The sequence below is a fragment of the Patagioenas fasciata genome, chromosome 8, assembly GCF_037038585.1.
Source record: "Patagioenas fasciata isolate bPatFas1 chromosome 8, bPatFas1.hap1, whole genome shotgun sequence".
In the NCBI taxonomy this organism is placed as follows: domain Eukaryota; kingdom Metazoa; phylum Chordata; class Aves; order Columbiformes; family Columbidae; genus Patagioenas; species Patagioenas fasciata.
The window spans coordinates 7,780,051-7,806,623 of NC_092527.1; the positions used below are offsets into that span (position 1 = coordinate 7,780,051).

General features: G+C 50.0%; 1 protein-coding gene across 1 annotated transcript; it reads right to left on the reverse strand.

The window, feature by feature from the left end:
* Positions 1-2,870: 2,870 nt before the first annotated feature.
* LOC136104649 (microsomal triglyceride transfer protein-like) lies at positions 2,871-24,747 on the reverse strand. Its single transcript, XM_065843773.2, has 19 exons — positions 24,601-24,747; positions 17,525-19,776; positions 16,269-16,450; positions 15,965-16,108; positions 15,389-15,496; positions 14,110-14,226; positions 12,118-12,257; positions 11,724-11,877; positions 10,732-10,889; positions 10,038-10,203; positions 9,474-9,581; positions 9,142-9,354; positions 8,813-9,027; positions 8,199-8,296; positions 7,269-7,390; positions 6,487-6,714; positions 6,051-6,175; positions 5,610-5,780; positions 2,871-5,353 (listed from the first exon to the last, which is right to left on the reverse strand). Exons 2-19 carry the CDS (start codon positions 17,580-17,582, stop codon positions 5,209-5,211), a joined length of 2,652 nt encoding a protein of 883 aa, XP_065699845.1. The 5' UTR covers positions 17,583-19,776; positions 24,601-24,747; the 3' UTR covers positions 2,871-5,208.
* Positions 24,748-26,573: the final 1,826 nt, after the last annotated feature.

Here is a 26,573-nt window from a genome sequence, read left to right on the forward strand (position 1 = left end):
CACCTTATAAGAGCAAACTTCTGCCAGGGTGACTTTGTATGTGGCAGCACCCAGATTGCATGTCCCCTGCCTGCAGGAGAGCCCTGCAGATGCATGTGTGTGATGTGCATGGCTCAAAGCAGCTGTGAGCTTTGCAGCAGCTGTTTGGGAGGTGCACAGCAGCCAAACTGTGGGAGCTTTGCTGTTGCTGGAGCTCTCTGTGCTGGGGTTTCTATTGCTGCTTTGATGAGTTGCAAACCGCTTTTTTAAATTATTATTATTTTTCATGATGTCTGGGGTTTTTTGCATGATTAGGAAATACAATACTTCTTTTTTTTTTTTTGGTAAGTTGTCTAGGAAGGAGAAAACAGTGACTGATAAGAGATCTGGCCCAGGGCTTTAAACCTGCATCTCTGCTTACCCCCTGGGAGAGCTGGTCCCTGTCACTGGTTTGTGCTCTCACACACACTCCCCTCACCTTTGCACACACTTTCGGGTGCTAGTTGAGTCTCTGCAGAAAGCTGTAATAGGCAGGCAGATAATATTTTATCACTCTGTTTGGTGAGCGGTGTCTGTACGCTTTCCTGAGGGCAGTACAAGATGTCCTGGGAACAGAGCAATTTGCAGGAGGGGATGCCCAAAATTGTGATGGCAAGCTTGGTGTCCAGGAGAGGGTGACATTGCCACATGAGACCCCAGCTTGGAGCGGTGAGGGGCTACCATGGATCAGCCCCGCTCCCTGCAAAGGTGACACCACCCTGGGTGCTGGCTGTGGGGCACCCCTGGGTGCAGGGTGCTCTTCACCCAACCCCTGCAGAGGAGCAGTTTTGACCTGACATCTCTAAAGGTTTGGCTGCAGCCACTGGAGGTCACTGCTGATCTTCAGCTCCACAGGCAAAGCCACCTTTGGAGAGGTGGGTGGGAGCCCTGCTCCTGGCTCTGGGCTGCTCTGCCCCAACCCGCTGCAAAACCCCTTCTGGCACTTAAGACCTCCACTAGAAAAAAGATTTGTCATCCTCAACCCTTCCCAGTTATCCCTGTCCCCTGCTAATGGGTGCAACAGCCCTCTGGGGACCTGTTGCTTGCACAGCTCAGTGTAGGACCTCATGGAAGGGGTGCTCTTACTTGTTTCTCCTCTTTGTGGCCAAGACCCTTTCTGCCCTCTTTGACCAAGATGGCTTAGTGACAATACAGTCAGCACTGGGGGTTTGGGGCTGAAATGTTCCTTCCAGATGGGTTTGGAGCTGTTGCCGAGAAATGGGTGATTTTACAGAAATGCCTGTGTCCCTTCACTGTCTTTTGCTGTTTGAGGATCCAACCAGAACTGGGAAAACAAACCCAAACAACTCGAAGGGACCTTGGCAATTTTATTGCTCACTGGCTTAGCAGATCAAAACTTCCAGCAGCAGTGCAGATTGGCATTTGAAATGTCCTCATCAATTTTAAAGGGGCTGGACACACGTTTCCACTTGGCAGAGCAAGTATCGTCGCTCAGGATTAGAAGTTCAACTGATCTATGGTAATGCTGTTGCTCAGTATTTAAGTAAAACCCAGACTAAACTCTTTTGGGGTTTCCACACCCCCTGAACGCTGATGTCTCCTCACACACCGGTTACTGCAGGTAGTGAGCGAGATTCACTGATTTATTTAGGGCAAAATTGATCTATTTGCTGTAAGAGCTTATGCATCAGCAATATTATCCTCTCCCCACCCCAAGGGTGGCATTTTCTGATTTAGACTGTGCAATGCAAACCTCAGCTGAATGGCAAATCTGCCTCTGTAAGTCTCCTTCAGAAAAGGAGGAGGGAAAAGCAAGCAATGGAAAAAGTCCTAAATGGTAGGTGGGTGCCTCTTGGCTTTGACTGAGGTGCAAACACCGAGGCTGAGAAAAGTTTGGGATCCAAATACACCTCCTCAAACACCTGGCAGAGCAGCATGGGTTTGGATGGGGATTAAGGCTTGTGCAGGTCCGTAGGAAAGGTGGTCACAGGGGTGGTACCTGAGAACCATGGAATAGTTTGGGTTGAAGGGGCCTTCAAAGCTCATCCAGTGCCACCCCTACCATGAGCAGGGACATCTTCACCAGCTCAGGTTGCTTAGAGCCCCGTCCAGCCTGGCCTGGGATGTCTCCGGGGATGTGGCATCTCTATATACAATTAATTACAATAAAATACATATTATAGCAGCTCATCAGCCTGTAAAACAGTCTGAATCAGCCCAAATCCTGACCATAAGAGGACTGGGAAACAACAGGATGCTGCTGGGGAAAGGGTGAAGCTGGGATTAGCGGGGCTCAGAGCCGCTATCAGCAGTAAGCTGAGCAATGTAACAAGGCGATACGGGCTCCCCGTCCCGCGGTCAGGTCACGCAGGGATCCTCCTGTTCAGCGCCGAGGGCAAGTCCCAGGGCAATTACTCTCCGTGTCCTTGGGTCCCGCTCTAAGCAAGACTGCTCTGTAATCAGCAGAGCCTTGCTGCAGAGGAAGCCCTGTTTTTTGGTTGTTTTTTTGTTGTTTTTGAAGCACTTCTTGGATGGGCTCCAGTACCTTTGCAGAAGTCAGCAGGAGAGCATAAAGCAGCATCTTCGGTCCCACGGGAACCCTCTCGCAGGGCTGCTGTCATCCCTAACTATGCTCTGGGGGTTCCTAGGAGCAGAAATAGCCCTCATGCCCAAATTCCGCAGCCCCGATGGGGCATTTAGCTGCATATTTCCATGGCACCCTAAGCAAAGAGCTAGGAAGCAGGTCCCTGGGGAGCGTGGCTTTTAAATCAAGGTGGTTTTGGCCATGCTGTTCTTGCTGGAAATGCTTGTGCTAGTGGGAGCTGCTTTCTGCCTCTCTCCTTTTCCCTACTGTGTGTTCCGGGCAAGTTAAGAGTCAAACAGAGAAAACATGAAAAATACGTGGCATTTATTTCCGCACATAACCAAAGTGCTGGTTGTCAATGTCTCCAGATGGAAAACCAGGCACATTTCCTTCCCCCCAAACCAGAGGACTCAGTGCTACATTGTCCTAATTTAAAAAAAATGCCCAATGTCCCTCTTTTTCCTAAAAAGCACATTTTTCTCATTAAAAAATTTCAAAGGCACATTCTAATCAGGAAGGAATGAAGAAATACTGCGTTTTTCCCTCCAGCTAGGGAGAGCTGTTTGGTGCTTGTGGCTGATAAGGGGAGCAGAATGCGAAACAGAAGAAGAATGTTTACTTAAAGCTAATTGCAATATTCACAAATGGTCACCAAAAGAGCCCAAATATCAGCAGAAAAAGGGAAGAGCTGCTGTATCTTGTTGTTGCTGGAACACGTAGGATTGAGGCAATCTTATCTCCATCTGCTGCCTCCATTAGAAGAGAAGGGGAACAGCCGTTTGGGTGATAAGAGAGGCCAGAGGCTTCTCTATTAATATGTAAACTTCGGATGAAAAAGACAGAGGAGAGGCTCTAGGCAGAAGCCACCTCTCAGGAGGTGGGTTTTGAATCTGCATGCACCAGCAAAAGGCACATTTAGTAGGTGTTGGCCTCTATAGGGAGGAGGAAGGGGACATGGTGGGGGTGTGACCCCACTGCTTAGCTTTCCCAGTTTGGGTTAGGTAATGCCCACCCTGAAAGATGTTTCTCTGAAGTCACAGCTTTATCATGTTTGTCCAAGCTCTCTGCAATGGATTCGCTAATCCAGAAAGGACCATGTCAGTCAAACACAATCTCTTGGTCTCCATGGCAACCAGCATCTGTGTTTGCCCCATAAGATGGACTCGAACCACCAATGACTCATTTAAAATAAAAATGCCCAAGGGATGGAGAACTTTCTGGTGTCACCCCTGTTAAAGTAGTAAGTCCTCTACTTTTAGTGTCTATGTCCCATGCTGGGATTCCAAGTAATCTTCAAAGACCTTTTTAATCCACTCTTTGCAAACGCTAGAATGCTTCTGCTCCTGTTGTTTTTAATTACAAGGGGTTTTTAATGGCCTCAGATAATCATTGTAGCCCTGCCTGTCTTAGAGGGAGGAAAAACATGGGGAAAAAATCCCATTGCAGGCACTAGAGCAGGAAGCAGTGGTTGGGGATCAGCATCACCAGGGGATGTGTAAAGCTGCAATGAGAAGCTTTAGCACCTTGGAGACACCAATGTCTCTTTTTCCTTCAGCCAGTCCCTGCTTCAGTCCCCCTATCTCCTTCCAACCTCCTCCAGCATCCAGTGGGTCTCCAGCACTTATACCACACTTTTAAGCTCCATTCTCATAACAATTTTCCCAGTTTCAAGATGATGGTTGAGACTGCAGGTCTGTGCTCTTTAGGAAGGTTTCTTGCAGTTTGCTATGCTCTCCCCTGCTCTGTTTTGATTTCAGCAAAGCTCTGTGGGTTGCATTCCTCTTCTCCCTCCTTCTTCACCCCCCTCCAAGAGTGAATCTGATCCCCCCTGAAATACAGGCTGTTCCCCACCAACAACAGCCTCATCCTTGCTGCCTGATGTGGTACCAGCCAACAGAGTGCAAATCGCCCCCATGAGTTAAGAGGATGGCATCAAGCTGTAAGGGGAATCGAGTTGCCTCCCTATGCAAATAAATGCAAACACCTTCAATTAATCCGGAAAGAACAGACAATAATTGGCAACAGGTTATGCAGCGTTTTGTCTTGCTCCTCTGCCTTTCTCCCTTAGGATTATTCTGGGGTGAATGTCTCTGTGGTTGCATTTAAAAAAATCATTTAAAACCCCCACATCTCCTCCAGAAACAAGCCTTTTCTATGTTCCTAGAGGCTTGCAGCAGTTGCTAAATTGTGCGTTCAAGGAGGGTCATTCACTCCATCCCCCAGGGAATCTCCTTCCCCCTGGCTGCAGATGTGCTTCCCTCCTGCCTGCTTTGATAAACAGAGAGAAAACTCGGTGGTTTGGGGTATAGGCTTGTCCAAGGGTTTCTTGGGTTCTGAGAAACTCATTCATTTGCAAAAAAAGGCTGTTTTGTGGGGAAATCTCAACCTTTGCGGGGAGGGGGGGGATGGAGGGATGGGGGATGGGGGATGGGTGCTCCTCCATCCCCGAGTAAAAGGTGCGTCTTGCTGTTCTGCCACAGTTGTTCTGGTGATCTCACTTGATACCCTTACTGCAGTGTTGTTTTTTTTTTATTAAAAGATGGTTGTGGAGGAGTCGGGCAGGGCCCTTGACAGCTCACATGGGGTTCACAGAGAACTGGGGTGCGGGGTAGGCAGTCATCCAGCCCCAAAGTGCTCTGACTGCCCTATTCTTCTGCTGTCAGCAGGAGGCTGCAGACCTTGGAGTTGGCCCGGTGCAAGGCGAGCTCCCTACCGGGCACGCTGCCCCGCCTGCCCTTTCGAGTTGTGATGCTCTGGCTCCCAGCAGACTTGGAAACTGTGAACATTTCCCTGTGGGACAAGGCAACAGCAAGAGGATGAGGAGGTGGGGACGGTGGACTCAACCTCCTACCCGACCGTGGCCTGATGGTCTGGGCATAGTGCTTCCATCAAGAACTTGCGGTGTCCTTCCACCATCCTTACCGGTTTTGACCCACTCTGCTCAATCATTGTACAACCATCAATTCTGTCCTCTCTCCAAGAAGTCCTACTTAATCTCAAACATGTTATAACGTTTCTACAATATCTGGCCATATGCAGAGCATACCTGTATGGGACCTGCTCCTCTCTCAGCTGCAGGCACATGAGCACAGGGCTGCCAGAAAACCTCAGGATGGTGTCAAAGTGGATTGATGCCTCCATCTCCATCTGGCTTCTCAGGGTGGCTTGGAGGAAGGGGTCATCAAGTTCTGCCTGGAAATCAATGGTGAGGCTTCCCCTGTGAAGTGGAATCAAGTGCGTTTGGTCACCGAGCAATGGGCCTGTGCTGAGCACCATGTACCAGCAACAAACCACCCCACAAGCATCTTAATTTTAGCTCTGACCATGGAAAAGGACTATGTAACCAACATTTATCCCCAGGTGACCACCAGGCAGGGCTGGAGAAGAGCAGGGGGCTGTGGAAAGCCAGCCTAGCTTTGCCAGCCTAGGTGCTGAGCCCCCCGAGTACCCTGCACCCAGAGACCCAAGCCATTTCCCAACCACTAACCTGGTGTTCATGTTGGTTTTCAGTTCCTGCTCCCAAATGCTCACGTCCATGTTGGCTGAAATGTCAAGGCCCAGCCCGCCTTGCAGTTTGACAGTCACTTGGAAACCAGACTGCAGAGGGATGACCTGGGAGATGGAGAAGACAGATCTTGCTGTGACCAGGCACTGCTCTGGGACGAGCAGCTGACACCAGCAGTGACCTGTGGTTGTTGGAGCTGCTTATTCCAAGCCCACAGCCTGGCCTGCATGGTAGGAACTCAAACCATGTGTGGTCCCATGGCAGAGCCGAGCCATCCTGCTGTTTTACCAACCCCAGGAGACTTCTGGTGGTGACACCTCACTCTTAGATGTCTATCTGCAGTGAATAACATACCTAAAATCCATTATGGGGTTCACTAGGACTTGGTGTGGAGGCAGGTCACCCACCCCAGCAGTACCTGGTGATGGTCCATCAGCAGGAGGTTCCCTTTGACCACACTAGTGGGTTCTCCGCTGCTTAATAGGACCTTGGTCATTAAGTCTGTATATCCTTGGAAGAAGATGATGGGCCGCAGCTGTACATCGAAGAAGATGGCAGACATCCCGGCCATCAGCTCTGGCTCCTCTTCACCTTCCAAGGTGTTTTCTCCCAGCATCGACTCCAACCCTTGTGCTTCAATAGTGACCTGGAACACAGAAGCCATGACATGCAAGCTGCACAGGGCAAAGCTGAAGAGTCGGTTTTGTGCCCTGCAACACTATCGGAGTTGTTACACTGGTCCAACCCTTGGATAGGCACCCTTTGAAGCAGGAGGACAGTGATGGGGTGGGTTGAGAGTGGTGTGACACTGGCCCAGGTTGGCCAGAGAGGTGGTGGGTGAACCATCCCTGGAGACATCCCAGGCCAGGCTGGATGGGGCTCTGAGCAACCTGAGCTGCTGAAGATGTCCCTGCTCATGGCAGGGGGGTTGGACTGTGTGAGCTTTGAATGTCCCTTTCAAGCCAAAGTATTTGATGATTCTGTGGGATGGATGTGGCATCCAAGCTATCCCTGAGCACCATGCAGCAGCGGTATCACATCCTTTGTTTTGTGGGGGTCTCCCCTTCTGATATGAGGCACACTGAGTGGGGAGGTGAGGTCAAGCACTGTGAGGGCGTTAAAAGGGGACACAGATGGGGCAGTGGCACGGCCGGGTTGGTGTTGTCACCCCCCCCATGTACGTGCTGACCAGCAGCGCACCTGAGCTGCACGGAGCTGCTGACCACGGCTGAGCAGTGAGAAGCTGGAGATGCTCTTCCTCAACAATCCGCCCTCCAAAAAGAGCAGGTCCAGCCCAAAGGTGGAAAGCAGGTCCTGGGTGACTGAAAGGCAGAGGAACACCCATAAGCATCCCCAGGGAAGGGCCTGGCACATCCCTTTTGTAAACCTCCTCAATAGATTGTATGGCCAGTCCTGTAGAATTGTCCCATCTATGGTCAGGATGACCGACCTGCCCAGATCTCCTATGTTAGCCATTAAATATCTGCTAAAGCTGAATGACTGGGAGGGAAAGCTTCTCTGCAGCATCTCCTCCCACCCTTGTAATAATAGAAGGATTTAGCATTGCGAAGTTTTTCTTCCAGGGTTTGGATGTTTTGCCCTCAATTTGCCCCTATAAGGCTAATGTGAGCAGGGACAGAAATGAGAGCTGAGGGGTGAAGATTTAAGGAGATATCTATCAAGCATCAATCGTTGCAGTCTCTCTGAAGTTTGATGATGTTTATATCAGTACAAGGATGCTCCTCTTTGAAGAGCTTATTAAAAATACCTCAGGGAGGTAAATATCTTGGCTTCTCAGGAAAAATGCAGGAACTCCCACCTATAACCTACCATTGGTGTAGGTTCATTGGTGAAGTTCATCTTTTAAGCTAGTGGGATTTGGGAAAAGTATGTGGCACATCTCAGTCCTCCTGCTGTAGAACACCAAGTGGTTGCAGGAGTGTCAGATAAAGGTCTGTGCACCTTAGGTGTTGCCAACCAGCTGGTGCTGGGAGACATCAAAAACCTCACACCGAGATTTTTAGGGCTTTTCTATAAAGCAGAGGTCTCTTGCGAAAGCTGCCTTTCCCCACCTGGCCCCCTCTTAGCCATCTGAGGGGACCCTGGGATGAGCGTCCTCCATGGCGTCACCTGTCAGAGGTCCTGAGAAGGAAGAGGAGATGCCAGCTTTCGAGAAGAAGTGGTAATTATTTATCCGTGGGTCTCTCAGGATGTCTTTCATTATCTTCCTGGAAGTGAGAGAGAAAGGAAAATGTAAGATGTCATTAAAGAAAACTGTACAGAGAAAAGGAGGAAATTCAGTTCTCCAAAGTGTTCCTCTTGGTTGCTGACTGCCCAGAGGAGCCTGAGCAAAACAGGGAAATGAGCAGATGTGGGCTACCCTGGAGTTTCCTCTCCTCTGCTTTATTAGGATAAACCAGTCAGCTATTTTTCTACTGCTTTTGGTTAGCTCTGAGAAAAATGTCGGTGCTTGGTTCATTTTGTGCAGATAGGGAGATTAACACAGCTATAAATCGTGCGCTGTCCCACGAGCCGCAGCTTTGGCCTCCAAGGTCTCTGCTGAAGCCGTGAGCCTGGGTCCTGTTGCCACGGGGCAGGATGAGGAGGGATGCTGTGTTTTGAGAGCTCCAAGAAGTGATGCAGGCAGGCTTTAACATCGTGCTGGGTCAAAAGCCACAGCTGGAGTGAGAAGAACAAATGATGTAGATCTAAGGGGAAAATGCGACCTTCCCCTCCACACCCACCTTGCTGGGTGGTGGTCGGCATGTAGGCTGCTCTGGATCTTCAGCAGCAGAAATGTCGCCATCTCCACCTCCAGCTCATTAGCGGCCAGCAGGATGTTGATGATGTCCATGGGTGAGGGCTCGTTATCCAGGAGGATTTCTGCAGCAGCCAGGCGACAGGTTTTTTCGTAGCTCTTCCTCTTCTCGTGGAAAATCCTCCTCATTGCTTGTTTCACCTGATGTGAGAGGGCAATTAAAAGGGTGCGATGTGCAAATTGTGACTCTGTGCCCTGGTGGCTTGGCTTGGAGTGGGAAGAAGAGCACCAAGCCTTGGTAGCTTCGGTTCCTACCTCACTGGAGATGTGCTGAGCGGGGAATCGCCGCAGGGCAGAGATGGCCGTGGCAGTGATGGCAGCAGGACCCTCCTCAGCGAAGTCCAGGAGGCTGGGAATGGTTTCGGGGAGCATTGCGTTCCCCAGGGCCAGCAGGTAAATGGCCACCTGGGATTCCTCCTTGGCGCTTCTCAGCCCCAAAAGGATGGTTTCCACCCCACGCTCCACCTCCTGCTCGGGGTTTGCAGGAGGCCAGAAGAGAAGGAGAATGAGGAGGGGGACAGGAGACATTTTAGGCATCCCTGCACCAGGGCGGTTTGTCCAGAAAAGGGGGTTTGCAGAGGACCCACCTGTAGTCCACACAGCTTCTGCTGGCACAGCTTGCTGACCAGAGAGCCCACAGCAACCACCCCCGTCTCACGGACCTCGGGGGCGAGCTGCTTCCCATCCAGCTTGTCCTGGGCAGCGGGAAAGGGGAATTAGGAAGCAGGAAATAAGAGAAAGGGGGGGGGGTGTGTGTGTGGAAGAGAGAGAAGGAATATGTTTTACCTCTTATCTCAAAGCATTTCCCACAAAAGTAAGGAAAAATTAGTTCTTACCTGGTTTGAAAGAGGCAATGGATGGTTTAATTGGATAAAATGCTGGGTTGTTTCACAGTGGCTTTTAATTAAGCTTTTTCCTATCTGTAATGCACTGATTATAAAGCACTTCCTGCTGAATGCTTTTCCTCTGAGAAGCATCTACTCCCATCACCAGTACCTCATTAAAAGCACATAAAATAATCCCATAAGCAGAAAGATGTATTTCTGCAGAACTGTATTTTCCTTTTCCAGGTAAACACAGTTGCTGTTCCCTCCTGGCTGACACAGACTGAGGATCTATGCTGGAGTCCAGAGAGAAATGCTCGTACTTACTAACACCAGGCGGAGGAGCTCTCCTGAAGGCCATGGAGAGAAAGCTGCCGCGTACAGAAACTTCTCCAGCAGGGACGTGGGCTCCTTGCTGAAATCCAAAAAGTCCGAAAGAGCTGCCAAGGATGCCAGTGACCGTGCGGCCACTGCTGCCTCCACAACGAAGGGGCTGGAGCAAGAAGAGGGAGGTGATCAGTGGCACAACCCACCAATGGAGCTGGAGAAGGTACAAGATGCCCTGTGCAGCTCCTCATTCCCCTTTCTCCTCTTGCATGCCTTCCTCTTGCTTTAAGGGTCTTGGGAGCTTCAGTTTGTGGGTTAAAAAAACCTCAGAAGGTTGATTTTTGCTCTGAACTCACCCATGTCTAGGTGTTTCACTGGAGAGAGGAGCCCAGCCCCAGTGCCCACACTGAAAAGAGATGGGTGCTATGGCTATGGGTGGATGGTCTGTAAATAACAGACTTCCACTGATATTTGTAGAGAGCCTTTGTGACGCTCCAAAGTGCACATGTGCAGCAGAGGTATCAAGAAAAAACAAAGCACACTTGCAGTAATCAGGGCAGCTGCTTGGACCAAGTATGGTGGATGGACCAGCACCAAACAACCCCAGCTACCAGGTCCAGGAAAGACCTTCGGTGCCAGGGTTCTACATGCACAGGAAGTCAATTTTGAGCAAGATAGCTCCTGGGGGTCTCACAGCATCTCCTCGGGTGCTCTCCTCAGCAGCTGCAGAACATCTCTCTTTTCGGCACTGCGCAGCATCTGGATGAACCTCTGGAACTGCCAGGTTGTTGCTGCCTTCGAGGTGTCTATTTTGACTCTCTGGCTGTCAAAAGCCTTCAGGTAGGCTCTCAGCTGTGAAGATGAAGTTTGTTAGCCTCTGTTTGTTTAGCCTCTTTTACCCCCATTATCAGGAGATAATGTTTATACTTAGGGAATATTTAGGAGTGGCTCATGGGGGTCATGCAGTTGTCTGAAGGCATTTGCTGCATCTTCACACCCCCATGGCTTAGGACTTGTGCAGTAGCACAAATGCCCCAATTTGTGGTGTGTACAGGAGAACCTGCGAGCATCACTGGTGCCTGAACCTTGTTGCAATCCCAGATTTCCTAGGTGAAAAGCCTGGAGGACTTGAAGAGGCAGAAATAACCCCTGTTTTGTCCTTGCTAGCCTAACCTACGGTAGAAATGTTTCCTGACCTTAGACCTGTGATAAGTTTAAGCCAACGGGATGTGCCCAGCTGTGCACCAGGTCACTTCCCTCATCACAGAAACGCAACTACAGGCCCAGGTTGGCCAGAGAGGTGGTGGATGCCCCATCCCTGGAGACATCCCAGGCCAGGCTGGACGGGGCTCTGAGCAACCTGAGCTGCTGAAGATGTCCCTGCTCATGGCAGGGGGGTTGGACTGCGTGAGCTTTGAAGGTCCCTTCCAACTCAAACCATTCTGTGATTCTATGTCTGGGGAACAGAGGGGTCCTTTCACCATGGGTAGCAACATTGAATGCTACTTAGGAGAGGTGACAGGTTGGGCTGATGCTCCACAGTGCTCCTGGGTCCGCAACCTGCCTCGACAGCACTAACCAGCTCCATGCTTTAACACTAAATCCTCCGACCTTCTCCTGCCCACCCAGGTACCCAGCTTGGGGGAGAGCATGCAGCGAGTTTTGGAGGTGGATGGCATCACCAACCGATGGGCAGTGGGTGCAGACCCTCCTGAAGGGCAAGCTGGCCATGGCCAGGGGCTGGTGCCTTTCCTCTGTGCCAGCCAGCACGTCTGTGAGGCTTTGTCCGGTCACCTCTGCCGGGCCGGGCATTGGAGGAGACATGAGCTGGAGCTGCTGCCTGCGGAGGGAGGAGAAGCCATCAGGAAGTGCTTTATAATTTATAGCCTGGCTGGTTGCTTCATGCAGGTTTGGAAAAGGAGGAGATGTGGGGAGAAGCTGTCAAAGGGTGTCTGGAGCTCCCTCTGTGCCATGCCCAGGTGCTGCACCAGCCTGGCAGGAGAGCAGCCAACACTTCGGCTCCAACAGATGCACATTCAGCCCACACCAATTTGGGCAGTGCTGTGGGGGCATCGCTTACCTTGAGCTGATTTTGATGCTGGTGGTGGACCTAAGGGCTGGAGACAGCACATGGCTTTCTTCTGTCAGCACCGCCTGGAGGAGGTTGTCCTTCACTATGTACTGGCTGCTGCTGCTAGGCTGCCACTGCACTCCAAACATCTTCAAAAAGGAAAAACAAGAGGAATGATGGAACCTTTTCTCTCTTCCCCTTTCCTCAGGAGATTCCTCTGCTTTCTAACAGCAGCAAAAGTGCTTTCCAGCCCACCAAGTCACCCGCTTTGCTTGCAAAACGTAGGAAAGGAAGATCCAGAAGAACCCAACCTCTTTCCAGATGTGGGAGAAGGCAGCACCAGGTGAGGACTGTGGCGTGGGGATGTCCTCAGCCATGGCTGATTTCAGGGAGATGGACTTGGTGACACCACACGAACTTTCTCTTCTCACTACAAAGTGTTGTCAAACTGGCTCAGCCCCAGCAGAAAACGGCAGCAGAGGGAGGGGGGGATGATCCTGCCTGGCATGGGTGATGCCTGGAGATTGCAAACTGGAAATACATGTCCCCCAAAGCATTTCCCTTCCTTCAAGCTAGCTAGATCCATAGTTGTCCCAACGCAGCTGCCTGGTGTGGGAGGAGATCTGGCCCTCAATGCCAAAACCTGCCTCATCCCACACCAGCAGCAAGGACACCCTCCAAGTGAGAGAGAAAGCCAAGCAACAGCAATTTCCACCCAGCTCATGCCAAAAAAAATGCTCAGCTTCCTCGCTGTGCCGCATGGTGACCTTGGGGAAGCTCTCTGGATGTTTTTTCCCTTCCAAAAGCAATGACGCACTCGCTGGGCTTCACCTCTGCCTCATCACCACCCAGTCCCGGTCACGCCGGGAGACGTTATCAGAGCAGCTGGGCTTGCACGGGGCAGGTCTGGGGGAAGTGGAAGAGCTGAACGATGTGTTTTTTGACAGCAAATGGCATCAGCAATAATATCATTGTCTTAATGGAGGGGGTTTTTATCTACAGGCTTTGCCTTTTCCAGAGCCAGGTAGCATCGTTGTTTTGCTATCACAGCTATGGATATAGGCAAGGTCCAGAGAGCTGCCTCAGTTTCCCCACGGCAGGCTTATGGGAAAACCCTAATGCCAAAAATGTGTTCTGGCCTGGTTTTGTTACTTTCTTGTGTAAGTTTGCCATGATTCATACCCCCAAAAAGCTTTTAGTATATGAACACTCAGAGTCTGACTGCCGGGTGTTGAGATGGCTGCCACAGCCTGTGGGGTCTCTGTGTGGTGATATCCAGTTTTTAATGGAATTCAATAGAACTTATATGATTAAAAAATATTCCATTGATTTTAATCATAGAATCACAGAATAGTTTGGGTTGAAAGGGACCTTCAAACTCCTCCAGTGCCACCCCTGCCATGAGCAGGGACATCTTCACCAGCTCAGGTTGCTCAGAGCCCCGTCCAGCCTGGCCTGGGATGTCTCCAGGGATGGTTCATCCACCACCTCTCTGGCCCACCTGGGCCAGGCTCTCACCACCCTCATTGTAAAAAAGATCATGGCAGGTATGTATATAATCACGGTAGGTATAACTGCATTAAGACCCACAGTGTTTCGTTTATTAATGTCAGGGCTAAACACCGGCTACTGTTTTAAAGGAAAAAAGCAGCGTTCTTTGGTCCTGTCCCCTGTCAACCTCCTCCCCAACCTGATGAGTCTGAGACCCTGAAAACATATCTGCACCTCCACTTTCCCAAGCAGGATTAGCTGGCAGGTCAGAAGTGATAACAAGGGTGGGGATGGGATGACCCAAGACATCTTTTCTGCTCCTATCCACCTCAAAACTACCTTGCTCCTGCTGAGGTGTGTTGGTGCACCCCACTGTGGGTATCGGTCTAAGAGCCAGAGCCCCAAGCCAGGCTGGTGCAGGAGGCTGAAGCCAGCTGGGAAAATGTTGGGGGACAGCCCTGATGTATTTGATGTAAGCTGAGCCCACCACCACGAGAGAAATGGACTTGCTTTGTTTACGGAGGTGAACCCGGAGTGTGGGTTTGTGCAGCTGAGGAGATCTTTTGTCTTTGTGATGGAATGGTTGGACACAGCATATGTGACTTGGCAACTCCCAGAGACGTCCTCCTGGAACATAAACGTAAGTGACCATGGTTAAGGGTAATTTGCTTTGATTGAGCGTGAACAAAATGATCAATGCAGAGGACAGACACAAAGGACAAACTAATAAATAGAAAAATAATCAAGAAGCTAGAAACTGGTCTGTATGTGAGAGTGTTGGATGTCTCCAAATCCATCTGGGCAGGAAATTCGCTTTTGCAAATTCAGGCTAACACTAGTGGCAGCATCTTTGTGCCTGCATTTTGGGTTTTGAGGTTTTTTTGGTTTGTTCACAGGTTGTTCACAGCATCAGGTTGTCTTTGGAAGGAGGAATTTTACAGAATCCCGGAATGTCAGGGGTTGGAAGGGCCCTGGAAAGCTCATCCAGTGCAACCTCCCTGCCGGAACATGAACACCCAGCTGAGGTTCCACAGGAAGGTGTCCAGGCGGGTTTGAATGTCTGCAGAGAAGGAGACTCCACAACCTCCCTGGGCAGCCTGGGCCAGGCTCTGCCATCCTCACCATGAAGAAGTTTCTTCTCAAATTTAAATGGAACCTCCTGTGTTCCAGTTTGCACCCATTACCCCTTGTCCTATCACTGGTTGTCACCGAGAAGAGCCTGGCTCCATCCTCCTGACACTCACCCTTTCCATATTGATCCCTATGAATGAGTCTCCCCTCAGTCTCCTCTTCTCCAGCTCCAGAGCCCCAGCTCCCTCAGCCTTTCCTCACACGGGAGATGCTCCATTCCCTTCAGCATCTTGTTGGCTGCGCTGGACTCTCTCCAGCAGTTCCCTGTCCTTCTGGAACTGAGGGGCCACAACTGCACACAATATTCCAGGTGTGGTCTCCCCAGGGCAGAGTAGAGGGGCAGGAGAACCTCTCTGACCTACTGACCACCTCCCTTCTAACCCACCCCAGGTACCATTGGCCTTCCTGGCCACAAGGGCCCAGTGCTGGCCCATGGTCACTCTGCTGTCCCCAGGACCTCCAGGTCCCTTTCCCCTACGCTGCTCCCTAACAGATCATTCCCCAACAATTTCCCTGCTGTTTGGCTGCTGACTCGGCAAAGTGAATCCCACTTGGCAGAAATCTTTGTAGAGCTTTTTTTCCTCCACTTTTCCCACTGTCCAGGGAAAGACGATGATTTTATAGTTGCAGTTTCATCCTGCCCTGGCTCTGCACCTACCTCCACGGTGGTGCCGGCGTGGGGCTGGAGCTGGAGCAGACTGATGACACCACGCTTCAGGTTGGAGATGAGGATGCTTTCTGCTCCGTCCCCATGGAAAGCTTTGACCTGGGGAGGGCGAGAGGTGGTGTCTGTCTGTGGGGATGTCTCTGGGGGCATCTCCCTGCAACCTGAGCTACACCCTGTAGATACCTGCAGAGTTTTCACAAGGAGAACCATACAGCTCAACAGCATAAGCTTTGTGCATGCATATCCACAAAATTTCCCTTGATTCCCCAGCCCTGTTTTTCCAAAGCCTTGAAGGAGAAGGTCAGAAAGGAGCTTATATCCCATGGTTAGGACTGAAGCCCTTTTAATGTGCCCCTTTGGAGGATGGGGCTCCATCTGAGGCTATACTGGACCCCCTGGGAGACTATATATTCCTACATTTGCCACTCTGTCCGGTTCCTCATGCTTTGATACGAAACCAGAGGTGGAGCAGAAGTTCGTACGGGCTTCACAGCTGGGGAAAATTTGGGATATGGGCAGGAGTGTTCTGTGGAGGGCATGACCAAGCCCAGGAGGTGTCCAGCTGACCTTGCCACTGCTCCAGGAGATGAACACGGGCTGCTGGAGCTCTGCCTGCTCCTCCTGGCTCAGAGCAATCTCTGCAAGGGGACCTCTGGGGCCGTCCTCGCCCCTCTCCTCTTCTGGCTGGTGTTGGGCTTTGAGGTCATGGATCTGTGAGAGCAGAAGGTGGCAGGGAGCAGTGAAAAAGCGCGTTTGCTGTGGATTTTACCCACAGTGGTCACAGAGGTCATTTTTCGAGTGGGAAGGGTGTGAGGAAAGGCAGCATCACTGCTCCCAGGAGGAGCTGCAATGGCTTTAGCACCTGACGCACCTGCACCTGGAGCAGCTCTTCCCCTCCCGTGTCCCTCCAGAGCCGGCGGAGCTGGACCAATGCCTCAGCCTGCAGCCGGGCCCCACGCAGGGCCGGCAGGGATGTGTGCTCCAGCCGCACATCCAGGGAATAGCGGTACCGATACAGCGTCCCGGGCTGGAAAGAAAGGGGCTGCAAATCCCCTGAGGAGAGGCACACACATTGAAGGTACGCAACGGTAGACCCCAGCCCCAGCATCCTCCACCCAAGGAGGACCTGGACCCGCAGGGGTACTTGTGACCTGCAACGCTTTGCCTCCTGGAAGTGTCATTTTTATATCAAGCAGTAAGTATAGATGAGATGTTCGGGGGAAAACCTGGGAAGGTTTTAGTGGGAAATGATTTGTGTCTATAGTTTGGGGGTTCTCGGGGTGATGGCTGATCCCTGCTTGTTTTTCCAGCCCGGCCTTAGAAGTGATGGCCAGAGTATGGGATCTCCTTGGGGACTTCAGGACGTATTGAAACTGCCATGGAAACACACCACAGTCCTGCAGTAAAGTTTCCTGAGCATACCCACAGCCAGGGGGGATGTCTCAAAGTGTCTTTTCAGCATTGTGCGTTAACTGGAGCAATGCTAGCGTTTCTATCTGGGGGAGAAGAGAGGCCGTATTCTTTACATTGTGTGTTTCCCTATCAGAGCTACCAATATTTAATTAAATCACTGACTCTGTGATGGGGCAGCTTTAGATCAAAACTCCTTGCTTTAATCTTATTTATCCAGAATGACTTACAGTTCCTTCTCTTGTTCATATACAAATATGACTGTAGGGGGGAGGGTTGCCTTTGCCATGACACAACCAGTCTAATCTATTTTCTAAAGTCATTTGAAATTCTCCTGCAAATCTAATGCTCTTGCTTCTGCTACTTCCTTAAAAATAACAAATGAAAGTAATAGATGGAAATCCCCACTCCCTGGGGCTTTTCTCTGTGAGTCAGACCGAAAAGTCGCTCTATTTCTGCACCACATGCAGTTTAAAAAGCTCCAGCACTCTGTTTTTCCTCATTCCCTCAGAGGGGACTTCCATGGTCCCAAATGACTTCCCCACCTTGGGAGATGCTCGGACCATTTATAGTTGTGGAAATAACTGGGGACCGGGGAGATTTTGGGTTATGCCGAGTCCCAGGGGGCTCATTGTGTGTGGGGATGAGCATCCCACATCTCAGGGCACCTGGATCCCCTTGTGTCCCTGAACCCAAAGCACCCCAAAAATCTCTTACCTTTCACTGTGCTCACGAAGGAAAAGCAAAGCAGGACAACATATCTCTGTGGATTCATGGTGGGTTCTGGGAGCTGAGCGGGAGCCGGGGGAGGAAGGGGGATGGGAAAGGGACTGTACAACAAAAGTGGGCCAGATTAGTGGCGTCAGGCGATGGGGCCCAACCTTCTCTCTTATCCCCGCCTCGCACACCCAAGGAGAAGCAAATGATTAAACCTTTGCCGCAACCCCCAGCAGCCACGCAGGGTTTGGAAATCAGCTGAAGTTTGCCAAGGACCAGCAGGAGGTGGGGGGCGAAAACTGCAAAAAACAGGCTGCAAGAAGCATTAGCTGGGTGTGGGAGGGGGATGCTCGGTGACCTGCTCTGTCCCCTGGTGAACTATCGCTCCCCACCAGAAGGGCAAGGGGAAGAAATGGTTGATTTTAAAAGAAAACACCCAGAAGGGGGAAGGGGAAAACCTGCTTTTCTATGGTTTTAGTTAGAAACTGGGATTTGTAGCCTGGAGGCTCAAGTTACTTAAAGGGCCAGGCTGGAGGGGGATGTGGAGAGAATGCTGATGGGTCAGAGGGTGAACGTGGCTACCCTCCCCAAAAACACTGTGGGAAAGGGTTTAGGAGACGAGTGCTTTGCTGGTCGTGCCCCACACAGCCTGCTAACCCCTTGGCCCACCAACCGCGTTTTTTATTGTCCGTGCGTGAGCTTTCTGATTGCTGAATTTAACTGGTACCTAAAGGCACTATAGGCCGCACAGGGACAAAGTCCTTATGAGGTGGTGATGGAGTGGCTTGGGGTCCTGTGAAGTCTTTTTGCTAAAAGGCTCTCTGTTTTGGGAGTGGGAGAGAGCGAGGCACGTTGCACCCTTCTTGTACAGGGATCTGAGAGGCAATAATGTTATTATGGAAGTGATCTGTATATTGCAGATCAGACCCCAACAGTTTCGGTGTTGCGGCATTTTCAAGGGCACATCTTCCAGCTCTGCATCACCGCTGGCTTTTTGGCCACTACTGTGACCTGAACAGCTGGGCAGATTCAGCTGTGAGCTACCCGGGGAAAGCCCAGCTCTGGGTTTCCCATGTGTGGTGTCTCCACTTCATCCTCTGATGTTCTTTATGGACAAGTAGCCCGTATTTAGGTTGAAGCCTTTTCTTCTCTTTGTTCTGGCCTTTCTTTCTGGTTTGTCAGCTTTTCATTCGGAAGTTTCTCAGGCACGAGGAGGAAATTGTTGTCCCTGAGGGTGGTGAGAGCCTGGCCCAGGTTGGTGGTGGATGAACCATCCCTGGAGACATCCCAGGCCAGGCTGGACAGGGCTCTGAGCAACCTGAGCTGGTGAAGATGTCCCTGCTCATGGCAGGGGTGGCACTGGATGAGCTTTGGAGGTCCCTTCTAGCCCAAACCATTCTGTGATTCTACAATATTTCAAAGAGTGAACAGGAAAGGCAAACAAGTTGCCTGTGAAAAAAAAACCCTTGAAGATAAGCTGGCCTCAAACCAGAGCTGATCTTTGGCAGGTTTGCTGATCTAGATGTGGCCACTGAGTCCTCCAGGACTGGGGTGTGGGAAGCTGACAAGCTGTAACCTGCTGTCCCGTAGGCAACTCCGGACTTGCTGAGAATGTTGAGAGGCAAACCCATGCGATAGTCCCTCAGCAGAGTCTTCCCAGAGGTACAAATGAAGGGAGTTTATCCACTGTCTGTGCTACTGGGGATGAGCTGCTGAGCTCCCACTCGAAATCTGCATGGGAGGCATTGGTGTCACCTCGTGATCTCCTCTGACATAAGCTCATCCTCATGATAAGGCAGCAATAGGTAGGGAAAGTAGTTGTGTAGCTGGCAAGTCACCAGGAATGGGATTTATTTTTAGGTTCCTAAATCAGGTCTCTAGACTCAACCAACCATCCCAGATCCTTCTAAAGGCAGCGGCAAGAGAGAGGTGTCTTTGGAGGATGCTCCATGCTGCTTATCTTGGGCACTGCCTTACTGTGACCTTTATCTCCATCTGATGGTATTTATTTAACTCTGTCAATTACGTAGGCAACTTAATATCTAGCTCAGACTTTGTGTAACTTTGAAATGAATCTTGCACTCTGTGCAGTTTTTCCAGTCGCTGTGACAATTTCTCTGCCTGGAGAGAAACCCCCCCAGCTTTACTCATGCAGGAGGAGAGCCAGGGATGCGCAGTGATTTTCAGTGCCTGTTCTCATCTGGTTTCTCTTCCTCCTGACCCAGTTCTTGCTTCTGTCTCTGGGGGAATCACTGAAAGAGTAAAGCAGAAGAAATCAGATGGTTTATATTCCTGCTGCTGGTCATGAAAATGAAGGGCAGATGGCTTCATGTTGCTGTGTTTGTCTGCTCCATAGTGACTATCCAACACTGTAGTTGTGAGTCCAGGCATTACTACTCATTTATTATTACCCTACCCTGTGCTTTCATCTACGTACTTTTCCCATGCGTGCTGGACCTTCACTTTAAATTTCTCATTTTAAAATTAGCCGACTTTTATTAGTCTCTAATTTGCTAACCCTTCTCTCATCTGGGGCTGTCAAGCTGTTGAAACGCTGCCTTTATGAAGCTTTGCGAACCTACAGACAGATGCACAATCCTAAAAATGTCTCTGCTTACACATGGGATCTCCCATTTCCATCCAGGAACTACCTGCCAGTGTAAATCCTCTTCTAAAAAATTAAATTAATGTAGTACAGTCAAAGGTGCCTCTTAATCATTTCACACTGTGCTGCTATCTAATTGCAGGTTCCTTTGGAAATGACCTGGTGGCAAGCTTTGTGGGCAGAATGGGGGTGCCAAGCCCACACTCTGGTCCCCAGCCCTCCTGCTCCAGGTGTTCTCACCTCGCTGGCCAGCTGTGAGCAGCCACTGCTGATTTCCCATGGGGGAATCTGGCTGCAGGACCTGATGCAGCAGCTCTGAAATCTGTTGGCAGGAGAGTGGAGCAGAGGGGGTCGGTGTCACCGTGCCCCTGGGTCAGAGAGGCATGCGGGGACCTGGCCAGTGAGGTGTGACATCAGGGTGGACTTTGGCAAAGGTTGGTCAATCTGCCCAGAGGCTGAACCGACCTAGATGAAAGCAGGATGGAGGCAATGAGGTGGGTTGCATCAAAGCCCCAACCCATGAGTGTTTGCAGGGGATTTTCAAGTGCAGAGTCTCATAAATGCATCTAGTGGAAATAATGAGAGCCAAATACTCCTCACCCGCAGGAATACCAGTACTGGTGGCCAGGCTCTCTGCTTGGAGGCTACTGTACCGAGGTGACAGATTTCCCAGCCCATATCATGGCTGGCTGGGGAGTTTCCAGCTCTGTTTCCAGTATCTGATCAGCCTGGGGCAGGTGGAAGAAGGATGGAAGGAGAGACTCCCTGAGAGCTCTGTTGCTTTCCCATTTTTTGCATGTGATCTTTAGTTACGCACCCACTCCAGCCTCTTATTATTCAGGAATTTTTAGGAAAGACCTGGAAGCAAGCAGAAAAAAACCTCTGGTGCTAAAATATGCAGACAGCCTAGAGGGAGCGGGAAATAGGAGATAATGAAGAGTATATAACAGGCCCTGGGGGTAAATCTTTAGAGGGTGACTTGGTGGAAACCAGCAAAGGATGCAGATTGCACCTCCAGAGCAGGGGAGGTGTCATTTTCCAGAGGGACATGGTGGCTGCTGGTAACCAAGATATCCCACAGCAGGTCCCCTGGGCAGCGGGGATGATCCACCATGGAGCAAATCACCAAGGGAGTCAGGATGCTCCATCCCTCGGTAACCTCAAAGGCAGAAGGACGGCTTTGCTGGAAGACATTCAGCAGCACGAGGATAACCACGTGAAATTCTTCATCTCTGCTAAACACGGCAGATGATGTGATATGATAACCTATAGTGGTTTTACATCCCGATTGGTGCCACTCAGGTTTTCTACTATGGGCCAGAAGCTTGTGAGAACAGGCTGGTTGTCACAGCCACCTCAGCTTCAGCTCCTCTTGTCCAGCCACTCCAATCTCTTTTCCTCCCCAGAAGCTCTTGCGGTTGGAAGGAGAGGGCAGCATCATGTTACACTTTATTCCCCATTTGCAGAGGTCTCTCCTTCCAGCTTCTGCTTGAGCCTCTTCACTCCTGCTCCAGATCAGCTTTTCCATGCCCCGTGGTCCTCCGTGGTCTTCCCCCATGGTCCTCCTTGCCTTTCATCTCCAGCTCTTGGTCCATCTTCTTCTGGGGTGTCAAAGTTGGGGCTGCATTGGCTGTGGTGTGTGCTGAGGCACGACTGGGCTCGTGATTCAAGGAGAAAATAGCTGTGTCAAACCAGTTCTCAGTTTGGCTCAACCCACTTTGTTTTTGTTGCTGCTGGAGGCACTGGGTTGGAGTGGTGAAGGCAGGTTTCCAGTACCCCAGGGAAGGGGTTCACGGGGCACCAGAGACTGCGAGTTTGTACACGATAAAGGGATGCAAAGCGCGTAGGCTTGGCATTTAGAATGGGAAACCCAAAGCTCAAAACTCTCGTTTTTCACCCTCCCATCTTTGCATGTTGTCGCATCCACAAGCTGGTGCCCACTGAAGTCGGGGATGGGAGGAGAAGCTCTGTCTGATGTTCTCCCATGAACAGGTGAAACCAAACCCTTGCCTCGCTAGAGAAACAGCTGGGTGGAGAGCCAGGCTTGCAACCAAATCACGTGGTGTGGGGAGCGAAGTGGTGGTCAGGCAGGACAGGATGTTTTCTGACTGATGGTCCACCTTGCTCTGCTTAATTGGGGTGCTCCTAGTCAGGTAGCCCCTGATTTTGCCTTTACAGTCACGTATTTCAAAAGTGAAGTCCATGCCCCTTCACGGGGGGACGACTGAGGGGCTGTTTGCTTATGCAGCAGCTGAGCTGCCACCCTGCAAAGGTCCCCAACGACTCTTTAAAGGCCAAGGCTTAAGTATCTAGTGGAGAAGCTGAATTGTCTGTTGCTCTTCTAAGCTACTGCCCCTCTACCCTGGACCATGCATCGCCTGTCTCCTCCAGGCTGGAGGTGACTTCTCCATGGGGATAATGGAGAAACCTTGAAGGAGTATCTTAGAGTCATAGTATAGATGGGGTGGGAAGGGACCTTCAAAGCTCATCTAGTCCAACCACTGCCATGAGCAGGGACATCTTCACCCAGATCAGGTTGCTCAGAGCCCCATCCAGTCTTCTGAAGCCTCTTGGAGCTCCCTGGGAGCTGTTGCTCTCCTCCAAAAGCATGCAGCACTTTATTAGGGCGATTGAAGGTATGTATGGCGATGCAACAGTTTCTAAACACCCGTTCTGGTGTGCCTGGTGGGCACTTCCAATTCTTGTGTTCATAAACCTGTGCAGACTCTTGTTCTTCTAAAAACTGTGCTTTATCATGGAGTCTCTTAGATGGGGAGAAGCAGGTCTAGTCTGGTGCCCTGGGACACACTGATCAGGAGGAGCCTTAAGGCCACCTGTGTCCAGGATAAAGCTGAGGGCACTAATGAGCCTTAATGAACCTCACCTGGGGCATCCACCCATGAGCCCAGGAGCATATTTAAGCTCAGCCAGCAGCTCTGGGTGAGTTTATGAGCCTGTGCTTTTGTACTTGCTCACTTGCTCTTTCTGTCCTGTATCCACTGTTTCTGAATGGACCTGAAGTTGCTTCACGTCCTTGCTGTGTCGGGGGTGCCGATAGCACCTTTTGTGAAGACCCATCCTTAGATGCTTCTGGATGGACCTTGTTGATCAGGTCACTGCCTGTACTGTATCACCCTAGCTCATTCCCGTGCATCATCTGGGTCCTCCGAGGAGCTGTTATCATTCCAAAAACATCTATGTCTTCCTCCTGCTTCCCCTTGCACAGGCCTTTGAGGTAGGTGGGATGAATCCTTGGACTTTTTGCTGTGCAATAATGTTTTTGTTGTTGTTGGGCTGGGTATATTGAGCACTCACCACTACAGTTCATCATATAAATGCAATGAGATATCAGGAGTGATATTGTGTAGATGTTTTTTTCTACAAGATAGCTTAGGCAATTCTATATGCTCTTGCACATCAGCCTGTTGCCTGCCCTGTGAGCAAGGGCAGGAAAGTATCTGACTGGTACTGGTGTTAACTTTAAACAGCAAATAATAAAGAGAGGTGAAAAAACTCAAATGCCCTCAGGCAGCAACAGTAAATATTTGGCTTTGAGAGGTTTGGGGCTATTTTACTTGTGAATCTGTTCTGTGGTTTTTCATGCAGCTCTGGTCTTGGACCAGGCCTTTTTAAGATAGTTCATGTAAGCCGGGTCTGGCAGCCAGAGGTGTTATCCTCCCAGTCTGGCTTTTAGACAATTTCTTCCCAGGGGAAAACAGACAGACAAACTTAATTATGGTACCTGAGTGGAGGAAAGCAGTCAACATCAGTGATGCGTTTGTTAGGAGATTTATAAACGGAGTTGCACACCACCAACCCCCCAAAGCAGCTGAAAACCCTCATTTTGCAGGGCGCTGTCTGCGCGTTTTGTGCTTTATTGTGTGGAGGTTGCTAGGCTGCTTTTCTTGGGGCAGCAGCAAAGCCTGCCACCTTTTTGTCTTCCTTGTTTCTCTATCCTTCCGCCTGAAACAGGCTGTGAAATAACCTCCCGGGCTTGGATCCTTATGAGTTGTGAGTTGCTCACCATAGCTACGTGTCAGAGAGGCTCAATTGATGGGGTCACAGGGGTGCGCAGAGCCTGAGGACGGCAAAGTGGTAGGAGTTGGGTTTAGATCACAATCTGAGGTCTGATAAGCTGAAGAAAAGACTTTGCTGTGTTGTTGCACAATGATATTTTGTGCAATTGCAGGAAAACAGGGCTGGGATCAACTTCAAGAGGTCACCTGGCCCATCTCCCTATGGCCAGCTTTACTGTGACAAATGAGTGTCCAACCTCTTCGTAAAGAGTTTCTGCTGATGGAGACTTCTCAGTTTCTATAGTGAATTTATCCCAGCGCTTTACTACTATAAAGATGTCTCATCTCGCTGCAATTTTACCTTATTACATCTAACCCCACCTCCAGCCGACATGCAAAGTTGTTTCTGTTCCTCAAGACATCTCGGCTACAACTCCATTTCCCTCCTCACTTACCTCAGAGCTCCTGTTTTCCAGACATTGTTCTTTCCCTACAAACCCCTGATGTCCCCAGCTGAGCTAGAGGCTCCAGTTCCCCAGCTCAGACTCTGGTATTTGCTTGTTTTCCTGGGAGCTATGGGTGAAGGTCCAGCTTTGTAAAGCCCATCCTGCTCCCTTTGCTCAAGCAACCAACCTTGTAGTTATTTTAATCTCCCTCTGCTGCTCTTGCTTTGGACTTTGGCACTGACGAGGGCTTCCTCAAGTTAATATGAAGCATTTGCTGAAGTGAAAAATATCCAGGAAACTTTTTCTTAAGGCTATAATGCTTTCTCCAACTCCTTGAAATGTGACCATATTTGTTAAAAACTGACAATGGAAGTGCCCTCCCCCCATCCCTTCTTTTCCCTGCATGGTTCATTAGTTTGTAATCTCAACAATTGCCAGGGAAACCTTTCTAATCTTGTCAATTGGCAATGCGACTGCTTTTTAATTTAGTTTTAAAATAGATTTTTAAGTCAGGCTGTGCCTATGCTATTAATTTGAATTCCTGATTTAGTAAGTCGCTGCTTAATAAGATTTTTGCTACGCTTCTTTAATGCCTTTCTCCAAGGGTCAAGGAGTAACATTTATGAGGGGGAAGAAGTGTTGTCCAGTAGTTATTTACAAATGCAATGTATTAAGCCAGGTTTCTTTAAAAGCCATCTTGTGTAATTTGCATTGAGTGAAATTAAGGCATTGAATTAATTTGGAAAAGAGAGATCCACACTGTAAAACGTAGAGGTTCACCTGATGTGTCCTTCGACCGATGTAGGGTCAGCCCCTTCAAGAACTACGTCTGGTTTGAGCTAAGCCCAGCAATGTAGAGGAACAAGGCATAAGTTGAGTTTAGCGTGCTGTACACGTGAAATCCCCCTGATGAGCCTGAAGCGTGGTCCTCCCCGGCAGCTTTTCTCGTAGGTTAATTAAAAAGAAGCTAATAGCTGATGCTCGGTACTTCGGGAGGGGATGAGCTCTGTTATTGCGGGTTGAGCGGTGGAGTATCGCCAGTCTGCAGACAGATCGCTGCTGGTACTGATCAATTCAATGCAAACAAGAGGCTTTTTAGAAATGGAAAGGATTTAAGAGAACAGAAATAGGTTGGAGCACCGCTGGCATAGTAATTGATATTTTACTGTTTATATACTTTTTTAAAAATATACGTACAACATTAACTTTTTAATACAGTGTTTTGGGAGAAACGCTATAGAAAAACCTCACAATGCTGCTGCTTCCTTTGTTCAGTTTTAGTGGCCAGTTTTCTTCATCCACACGCTTTACTCCTGTGGTCAGCTGGTTTCCTGAACTGAGATCCCTTGAAGTGATCAAGTTTCGTGACGTCCAGAGCCTTGTGCTGCCTGAGAGTTTCTTTTTGATGACACAGATGTGTTTTGGGAGAATCTTTAGGACGTTGTGCACCTTTGCAGCTCCGGTGGTCACTTTTTACTCCGATTAATGCCAGGGGAGCAGACGGCTCGAGTGAGGGATGACAGGAGCCGCCTTTCTGCAACTGTTGGGAGTGATTTCACAGCATCTCGTCTCCGAGACCTAATGAGGAGATGCTGACATTGGCTCTGCAGGAGTCAGAATACCCCGAGGATGTGAAAAGCTTCATGTCAGTGCACATTCAAGTCCTACTTGGCCACAGATTTTTCAGTGTATCATAAACAATGTCTTTGTTTACACGCTGAGGTGTAACTACTGGGTTACTTTGCTGAGCATCCAGTGTTGAAAGCAAGATGTTCTATTTACCGGTGTAACCAAAGCTGGCTGGACACAGGAGCAGGGTCTGCTAACAAGCACCGAAGTGGCAAGAGAAGCCAATGCTGGGGTCACCTTTGAGCTGTTCCTAATCTCTGCTGCCACCAAAAGCGTCACCTTGTTGCGTGGTGAGGATGGAGAACAAAGTCATGGGTGGTCCCCAGTTCGGGGTCCTCACTCTTTAACTGGTA

Coding starts and splice junctions, on each gene's coding strand:
- LOC136104649 (XM_065843773.2), bottom strand. CDS start 17,582: ATGAATCCACAGAGATATGTTGTCCTGCTTTGCTTTTCCTTCGTGAGC. Junction 9,582..10,037: donor AGCTCCTCCGCCTGGTGTTA/GTAAGTACGAGC, acceptor CCCGCTGCCCAG/GACAAGCTGGATGGGAAGCA. Junction 9,028..9,141: donor CTCAGCACATCTCCAGTGAG/GTAGGAACCGAA, acceptor CTCTCACATCAG/GTGAAACAAGCAATGAGGAG.